At 37.9% G+C, this 10,149-nt stretch overlaps 1 protein-coding gene across 1 annotated transcript; it reads right to left on the reverse strand.

Moving 5' to 3' along the window:
• Window positions 1–8,764: 8,764 nt before the first annotated feature.
• LOC147454614 (uncharacterized) lies at window positions 8,765–9,400 on the reverse strand. The gene has a single exon (XM_086517380.1). It carries the CDS (start codon window positions 9,398–9,400, stop codon window positions 8,765–8,767), a length of 636 nt encoding a protein of 211 aa, XP_086373506.1.
• Between the last annotated feature and the right edge of the window lie 749 nt (window positions 9,401–10,149).

Genomic DNA, 10,149 nt, shown 5'->3' on the forward strand with positions numbered 1-10,149 from the left:
AATGCTGGAGCATTAGCAAGTCCAAAAAGTACAAAAAATTCTTCATTTTTTCCTTCATCTGCAGGGGCTACATGGTCACAAACATTTGATAAATTTCCTCCACGGCATTCTGAGTTCTATTGACTTGAGTTCCTCTTTGAGGTTATTGATTTGCTCCTGAATGAGGTGGTCTGTTGTTATTGGGTGGTCCATTTCTTATAAATATTTGGATTCTCAGGTCTAAAATTTCCTTTGGTCTTGATACAAGTTCTATTGTGCCGTATTAGGCCAAACTGTGAATTTTTGAGGTTTCTATTAGTTTCCATATTTCTAGCATCATTTTGTCTTGCAAGCCCATAATTGTTTGGACCATTAAATGAACAATCCCAAGACACATGGTCATGCTCAAAACAATTAAAGCAAAGGTGATCTCTTATTGCCCTCCTATGTAACATTCTTGATTATGAGAAAGTGAAGATCTAGTCTCATTCTGTAATCGAGGTCTTTTACTATCATTTGATATTTCGATCTCAATGAAATTACTAGCATAAAGAACATTTGCAAAATTTGTTAGGCAAAGACTGTGAAGTCTAGTCTTCATAGGATTATATAAATTCGGCATAAATCGTGCCACTTTGACTTCCTGAGTCATTTCTACTAGAGCATGCTTGACAAGGATCAAGAAATGTTGATAATATGACTCTAGGCCTGTACTTCCTTGAGTACAATCAAGAGACACATTCATGCGGTCTGAATGATATACCTTGTTTTGATAGTTCTTCTTTAACTATCCTCTTCCCATCATCGATCTTGTGCTAGAACCAGTGGATGGCAAGGAAGCCTATAGATTTTTGGAAGGTTTCTTTGGATACAATCAATTGACTATCGATCCAAAGGACCAACATAAAACGTCCTTCGCCACGGAGTGGGAAACTTTTTCTTATCGAGTAATGCCTTTTGTATTGATCAATGCACCATCAACATTCTAGAGGCTAATGAGCCATGCCTTTAAGGAGTATCTGCAAAATTTCTTGGAAGTATACATGGACGATCTTTGTGTGCATTCTACAAAACGAGAAAGTCATTTCAAACATTTGAGTTTCTCTATCTCTTCCTTGATTTTCTTGGCAAAGGTCTCATTATATGTGTATGGCCTTTGTTTACTTGGCTTAGTGTCATCTCTCATAGGGATAGTGTGTTGTCATATGGCAGGATCCACCCCTTTGAGATATTTGTAAGACAATGCAAAAATATCCCTGTATTCTTTTAACGTTCGCGTGAGAATCTCCTCTTCTTCTTGTGATAGATCCTTGGCTATGTATGCCGGTTTTGGCTCTTCTCGAGGCTCAGCAAGATCAATTCATTTGGCGTTTGAAGTATTATGATCAAGGAATACGATGCAACCAACCATGTTAAGTATGGTAAGCTCAGGTAGACAAAATCCAAGAGAGCAGAAGAAGAGTCTTTCATTTTATAAGTGAAGCAAGATTGTACAATAGTCATAATTAATGAATTTGAGTAGTAGATGCAATCTACACTTATAATTGGTCAAAGAATCTGAGTATAAACACAACAAAGAAAAATACAATCAAGTAAAGAAAAGGTATAAGAGAAGCATCTCCAAAGTATACAACATAGAAAAAGCCAGTAAAAGCTTCTCCATACCAAAAAAATCTCCACGATTAAGCAACCTAAAGTATGAAATAAAAGCCAATTTTGTATTCAGTAGAAAATCAAAAGCTCCTTGAGAGGATGATCCATGTTAGTAGATCAAAATCAAAAATATCTAAGCCAAGCATAAACCTAGAGAAGTACCAAAATAACCTAGAAACTAGTCAATATATAGGATCTTCATACCTCAATAAAGGCAATAGAGCTATGGTGATGTACCAGGTCAGAATCAAGTTTTAAGCTAGTAATAATGAATGTACAAGACCAAAAATAGTGAGAGAAAATATGTGGAATAAGTTCCATAGTAGTCAGCCACCATAGTAGTTATTGAAATTTTTCAACAAATACAACATCCATATCCTCACCTACGTTAAAGCCAGGCAAAACCCACACTAGGCCTTTGATTCTACCCGATTTGAAAGTGGGGTTGCATTCCATGCCAAAAAGATAACATGTATAGCTATTTGAATGAACATTTTTTTACAGAATGCAGAATCATCCAAGGTTTAAATTTTGGATTTTGAAAAAGCAATAGCCGAATTGCAGACAACACATCAAACCCACTTGTACATTTTATTTTGCCATCCTTCCAAGCCAAGGGAAACCAATAAAGATCAATACTAGCCAAAGTCAAAACTTTAAGTCACAATCCCAACTAATCAAAACTATAAGCATATCAAATTCCTTTTAAATCAAAATCCTGTCTTGAGGACCATTTTTAAAAGCTTGAAATAAATCAGATCTTTTAAATGCAAGTGTGAGTATTCCCAAGTTAAAGTTATGGAATCAGATATAGTAGTACATTCTATTTTGACAAAAATCCCAATAACCAGAAGTAACAAAAATCAATAGTAATTCCATGAAATATGTTGCACTAGAAATAATTTTCTTAATTTTATACCACCTCCTGATAAAATATGTTCCACCCAAGCAATCAATATACAAAGATCTGATGGGTTCAAGGTCACATAATTTACCCCAAGTTAAGCATTGAGCATCATTATTTTCCAAAGATTCATGTAGCTAACCTTAGCAACAGGTCATCCAAAACATAATGACAATGACAATGACTATGTGTGTGTGTGTGTGTGTGTGTGAGAGAGAGAGAGAGAGAGAGAGAGAGAGAGAGAGAGAGAGAGAAGATGAAAGGTCACAATGGCATTGCAAAATAGGTAAAAATGAAAAGGACCCATGTAAAGCTCTTAAATGAAAGGATCACTTACAAACTAAAATACCAAAAAAAATTCAACCAATGAATGCTTTACACGCAAAAGTCAAGTGCATGCCTAACTTCTTTGATGAGGCTTGTGCTAGAAATTCAATAGTTATATTTCAAATTTATTATCCCTTTTGTTCATTAAGGCTAAATTAAGGGGGTGCCCCATGCGGGGGAATAATTGATATTAGAGTTACCCCTCCCTCTGTCCACTATCTACTCCCCAAAAGGATGCAAGTACCTTTGCCTCCCTCCCCCTCCCCTTCTCTGCGGGTCCACATGCACATGACAAAGAAATAATCTCAAAGGTCTTTTTTTTTGCCATACAATTGTGCGTAGAGAGAGGTTATATTGACTCGGAAAGGAATATGAAATCAACATCAAGCACTACATGTGCCTTGAGGGGGCAACAATTACAAAAGTGGGCTTGCTGATCACAGACGCAACATAACCCAAACATAGAGTTGCTAAGTAAAACCTCTCAAGTAGCTAACGCAAGTAATTGCTTGGTTCCACTCTTTGAAATTAGCGATTGTCCTTGCCTTTGATCCTACGTGATCTCAGTGCTCTCACGCACAATATCATCACATTGAGCCACAACAAGCTTTGCCTCAAAGACACGAAGGTTCTTGGCTTTCAAAATCTGATTCAAATGTTTCAAATTTGGTGATTTGGGTGAAAACCAGAATCGATTGGCTTTGCAATGTGTGCCCTCCTAGGATTAGGCCATCTGTAAATGTTAGGCCAAGGGCCAAAGGGGTTTGAATGGCTCATTATGGCTAGGAATCGAGGGCAAGGGCATAAGGTAAGGGGTCCTACATGTGCCTTGAGGGGGCAACAATTACAAAAGTGGGATTGTTGATCATAGATGCAACATAACCCAAACATAGAGTTGCTAAGTAAAACCTCTCGAGTAGCTAAGGCAAGTAACTGTTTGGTTCCACTCTTTGAAATTAGCGATTGTCCTTACCTTTGATCCTACGTGATCTCAGTGCTCTCATGCACAATATCATCACATTGAGCCACAACAAGCTTTGCCTCAAAGACACGAAGGTTCTTGGCTTTCCAAATTTGATTCAAATGTTTCAAATTTGGTGATTTGGGTGAGAACTAGAATGGCTTGGCTTTGCAACGTGTGCCCTCCTAGGATTAGGCCATCTGTAAATGTTAGGCCAAGGGTGAATGGCTCATTATGGCTAGGAATCGAGGGCAAGGGCATAAGGTAAGGGGTCCTACTTACAAGAACCAAGGGTTATAAGTAGGGAGCTTGGAAGGAGATCATTATGCATGTCCACCCCTAGGTCTCACATTGATTTCAGAGCCAAATTGTTTTGGGAAAGAGGGACATGGTCTCTCTGCACATACATGAATTGCATGAGCATGCAAGCCGTGGAGAGGAGGTAGGCCTTGTGTAGGGCCTCTTGTGTCAAGAAGGGGGGAGAGATCGGCCGTGGAGAGGAAGACGGCCATGTGCAGGGCCTCTTGTGTCGAGAAGGGGGAAGAGGCAAACCAGGCAAGATTGGGCTTGTTGGGGTTTCCCTACTGTGGGGAGCACTTCACAACCTTACAACATGGCCAGCAGAGAAATACACTGTGCGGACTCTCCCTCTCATGTTCTTTTGTGTCACCAATAATGCTATAGCCAATTCTTGGATATTGTTTCCAAACATTGGCCAGCCCAAGGCCATTAGCCTTGGTCAATCAAATTTCAAAATAAGGGGTGTACCCACCCGAATACACCGAACTCAAGCTAGGGAGGTCCCCTCTTGCTACAGTTTGAGAGCAGCATCAGGTACTCCGTGTTGAATTGCAGATAAAATATAGAAAATTATAGAAAATTTCTTAGTCGATCAAGGAGTGGATCAATGAGCATTGTTCAAAGCAATTTGAAGCTGTCCCAAACTCCAAAGGGACGTATTATTTTAGTTGCTTTGGAATGCTGTAATCGGCATTGCAACGATGTGGGCAAGTGCAAATAGCAAAGTTGATAATTTTTCAAAGCTTGCTTAAGTTCAAGTTCATGTTTTTGACAATCATTGGATTCAACAACCACCTCTTAATGCAAGATCATGCAATCATCACCAAGGTGATTATTGCCAAGCATACGTGGTCATCCTTGACCAAGTGATTTTTGAGAATTCTCGGAACCAATACAATGGATTCAAGTTGAATCTCTTTCGGCAAGTTGATTTTCACTTGAGGTATGCAGTTGATTTTCACGTTTTTTGAGAATGTGCTCACGATAACTATGGCATGCAACATGTGTGTGTGTGCGTGCGTGCGCTGCCATGGAAGTTTTTTTTCCATACTAGTGCAGTTTCGGTATTGCAAGCACAAGCAAGGCTTGTAGAAGTTACCATAAGCACTAATTTTTGCTAAATACACTGTTAGCATTGTTAGCAAAAATCTAAGCTAGGTTTGTAGATCACAATCAAGCAAGGCTTTGTGTTTTTGATGGCCTATAAAGGCAATTGTTTAAGCTACTATGCAGGCCATTTAGACAAACAAGGTCGTTTAATCCAAGAAAGCTCTCCAACAAGGGTTTATAGCACCCAAGTTTTTATCAGCATAGCTCTCAATGAGGGCAGGTCTTGTACCTTATCCGATGGGTTTGAAAATTAACTGGCAACAGGTGCATACAAGCAGTATTAGTCAGCTTAGGTATGCTTTTCTTCTACAATTACTATCGATATTGTTATGCTCCCAATACGATATATTACTCAACAAGGCTGATAATTGATGGGGCTAATTTTCTTTTAACTATATTTAATCTAACACTACCATAAGATGCATCACAGGAGCAAGGCTCCATCTACAAATACTCAAAAAACTAGCTTGTGTGTTCCGTCGGCCAGTATCTCCTTAATGTATCCTCTTTGTGTTGTCAAGCAAAGGGGAAAAGCAAGGCTTTTAAGAGCACGGCTCCCTATCTATATTTATGCATTACATGCATGATCCCTCCAAAGAGATTACAGCTTGCCAGAGTGTAGTAAAAGTAAGTACACAAAGTACATTGATAAAAATTTGTTAGCTAAGCTTCCTGAGCCATTTAATTCAAGGTTGGGCAATCTAAGGATTTTCAATAGTATACACGATTTGGCAAGGCCAATTCTCTATGCAAGATCGACAAGGTCAATTTTGTTTTACTTTCACATCTCTGTGTCAACAAGAGCACCTATTAGATACGATGGTTCTATCTCATCTCCTTGATGAACTTATGTGAAGAAAAGTCTTCCCTTTAGGGTATATGCCTAGTAGCTTCCAAAGTTTGAAATTTGCTAGAAGCATACGAACTTGTGAAAACTTGGCAACATGTCAATCTGATATTTTTCATGCATTATCACTCTCGTGAAACACAAACACCGACCTCGAATGCTGACACAGAAGGTAATCAAACCCAACATACATACCATTACAATAGGTAATCACCAAGACAAGAATGTCAGACACAACACACAAACAATTGCAGTAGGCTCACAAATGTGCTGGCAAAACCTTCAATGGCCCAACAGGATTGCCAAATGTGTTGGAGTTCAACAACACAAGAATATCTCTCAACGCACATGTTGTCAAACAGAGAATAAACACTCACTCCATGATCAGACTCAACAAAAGACATAGTCAGATAACTTCAAAGTTAGCAAACAAAACATAGAGAAAAGATCAAAGAGAGTAAAGAACACCACGGCTAAAGCTTCTCTCGCATTCCCCTACTCAGAACTCGTCCCAATATAAGTGCCAACTGATGAGTATATTTGTCCAACCAAAAAGGTTCTTGACATAAAATATCAGACTTGCAAAATCTGACCTAGCAATATTCCGACCCAGCAATATTCAGACTCAGCAATATCTGGTTGACTAAATATCAGATTCAACAATAATCAGAGTCAACAAATATTTGACTGACCAAATATCAGAGTCAGCAATAATCAGAGTCAGCAAATATCTAGCTTAGCAAATATCTGACTCAACAATATCACAGTCAACACATGGCACGTCCCGATGGTGGGTTTTGTAAAAATCCGGCTCGGATCCACATATCCTTTGATCATAAAACATTCATAGGTTTTGTTTGCATCTTTGCAACACTGTCTGGATTAGTCATTGATAGTTCAGACTTAGCAAATTGCTTCTCCAAACTGATCCTTTGTTGTTTTTGGCTCTATTTGTTTAACCATAGGTGTTGTTGATCCTTCTCCTTGCTCTAGAACCTTCTTGACCTGCTTAGATTCTTGATGCTTTTGATAAAAAACCTAGTTCCCCAATTCTTTGGCTCTATACTCATGGACCTTAATGGCCTCCAAACTTCTTGCATGCTCTCTACCATTTTTTGCTTTACAGTTTAAAGATCTCCTCAAACATCAACAAACCATTTACATCTGCATCTTCTTGACCTAATGCATGCTTCTTCAACTCCAACAAAGGTTGAAGCCATTGATTCAAAAATTCATTTTAAACCTATAAATCTGTATTTCTGCTCTCCAATTGCTCTAGTTCAAGCTAACTATGATCTTCAAAGTTTATCTCCACTCCTTAAACATGTAAAGTGACATTTTAACTTTTTTCACTTCACTCGGATGTTGAGTCAGAATTTCTTGCAGCTCTTGTTTATGCTTCTCTTCCATAGACTCCATCTTTGATTTGAGACTATCCATTAATCGAGTTTGTTTTTATAGAAAAACTTTATATACACCAAAATTTGCTACCTACTACATCTAAGTCTCTAACTGAATTTGTTGCATACTTATGTACTCTTGCACATCTGCAAACATCTTGACAGCCATTCCATTGTCTTTTGCAACAACATGTCCTTATTCTGATGTCGCTTCAAAAATTGAATCTTTTTCCACCTTACATTGTGCAATCCCATATCATTGTACACCACTTTTTGACAACATGCCAAGGTAGGGAACCTCTCAAATACAAATACATTCAAATCAGATCATACAAAACAAACTTATGGAACCAAAATTCAAAGAGAAATCCTCTACTCCAAAGATGAAGTATAGAAAACAATTTCAACTTGGTGAAAAACTTCCACAGAAACTCCAACTGAACATCCTCTTTAAAATTCTGAGTATCCACTGCCTTTCCATTTACAAAATGCTCCTCTGTAGATTTATGAGATACCACTGCTGCAATTGATTGACTTACCATTTTTGATGGATTTGATGTATTGTTGCCTTCTTGCATTGTGAACTTTCAGTTATTCCAATATTTTCAAGTCCAAATTTTCAAAATCAGATCATCCTCCATATTTTTCCAAAATTAGATCATCCTCCTGTAAAAGGCACATTCCACCTAATCCAATTGTTAAGTCCACCTAATTATTCTTGTAATGTATTGTTCTTTGCCCAATTTGCAACTCCATAATTTGTAGCACATGAAAATGTGAATTCTGATAATCTGCCATCCACATCTAATAGTCCATCATGTAAGAATTCACTTCTACTATCTCATCAAATTTAAAACACACATCTCTCAACAAAAGTATGCTTGGATTGAGAACAACTTGTCCTACATCAATTTCAGAATGCACATCCATTGAAATTTCATCATTCTGTATTTCAAACATCATTGCATGCTCCACACAAACTGTTGAACCTATTTTATACTCCTCAAAGACTTGCTCTTGAAATTCTTCATGCTCAATCTGATCTATGAGACCTTTTTTTGATTCATCCCTGTTTAGATTGGAACAACGATCAATCTGCTTCTTCCAATTCTCTGCAATTGAAGCCTATCCTGGCTTGATATCAACCTATGACATCAAAATCTGTCCTTCAAAACATTCAAAACCAAAATTTTGATTCACTTGATCATTCGCAACATTTGGCATCGTGGTATGATTTTTCGACTGAATTTGCCGATCATCAAAATTAGCATCAGTAAACTCCTTCAATGTTCCTTCAACCCCCTTTGCAACACTTTCACCTGCAAAGATCTTTTTGGTGGAGACTCCTCCTGAATTGATATGGTTTTCAGAAATTCCTCCTCAACAAATTTGAGTTCAAGAAATCTGATTTCGAACAATTCCTCTAGTGCATTCATCTTACTATTCACCAATTCAAGTGGGCTTTGAGTAACATGAACAACATCATGGTTATGTATGACATGCTTCTCCCCACAAATAGGGTAACAACATTTTCCATATGCAAACAACATAAGTTTAAGCAATGGATCTTCCTCTTGCACTCCATGCGTATACTCTAGTGGTAGGTTAGGGGTATCTAGGGGCTCTTCTAGGCTCTTTTGGCCAACCTCCTTTTGCACCTCCTTCTCCTCCATGTTTGGTATCCCTACTTGGTGGATTACATGACCCATTCTCCATCCATCGTCATCATCAGCACTTGAATCCCCTTCAAACTCATTCTCATATGCATCCCTTAGCTTCTCACATGCTTTTTTCAACTTGAAAACCTTCTTTCTACTAGAACATGATTTTCGCCTATCCCCTTTATGATCATCCGGCCATTCATATGCATTCTCCAAGTCATCTTCAAAATCATCTAACTTCTCTAAGGTTCTTTCCATTTTGTTATAGGAAGTTGCCTTTTGCAATTTGCTGCTAATGTTATGAAGTTTTGTGCACAAATCCACCATGCACCACTTCCTACAAGCATCTCTCTTTGAGCACTCATCAACTACATACGAAAAATCATCCACCTCATGCTTCTTACTCATGCAAACCTCACATTTATCTTTCTTCCTTTCACCCCCCATAATATTGTACGAGGATCCGCATAGTCCATTTAATTGGTTGCTTAAATTGATTGGAAAATTTAAGTTTAGTGAAGTCTTTATATGTTTGGAAAAATTCAGTAAAAGATACCATTCTTGAGTTTGTTTGCTTCGATAGATCTCATTATCAACATCAATTCAGCATCAGATTTCTCTGTCTAATTTCAAGAAATTGTTCTTTTGTCTCTGCAAAATCATCCAAAATTTTGCCATTTTGCACAGCTTGAATCTGCAGAACCTGGTTAAATTTGTGCAACCTGAATCTGCAACACTTATAGCAGCAAAATCTGAATTTTGAATGTGTAACAATGCTTCTAATCAAACATGATGGTTGAAATCCATCATCTCTACTGCTCCTGAAATTCCACTCCTTGGTCTAACAATTTTTCCTTCAGGATAGGTTCTTTCATAGCATCATCACTCTCGTGAAACACAAACAACAACCTCGAATGCTACACAGAAGGTTATCAGACCCAACATACATACCATTACAATAGGTAATCAACAAGACAAGAATGTCAGACACAACACACAAACAATTG

Source organism: Adiantum capillus-veneris, chromosome 7 (assembly GCF_014529385.1).
Source record: "Adiantum capillus-veneris isolate H3 chromosome 7, ASM1452938v2, whole genome shotgun sequence".
Lineage (NCBI taxonomy): Eukaryota > Viridiplantae > Streptophyta > Polypodiopsida > Polypodiales > Pteridaceae > Adiantum > Adiantum capillus-veneris.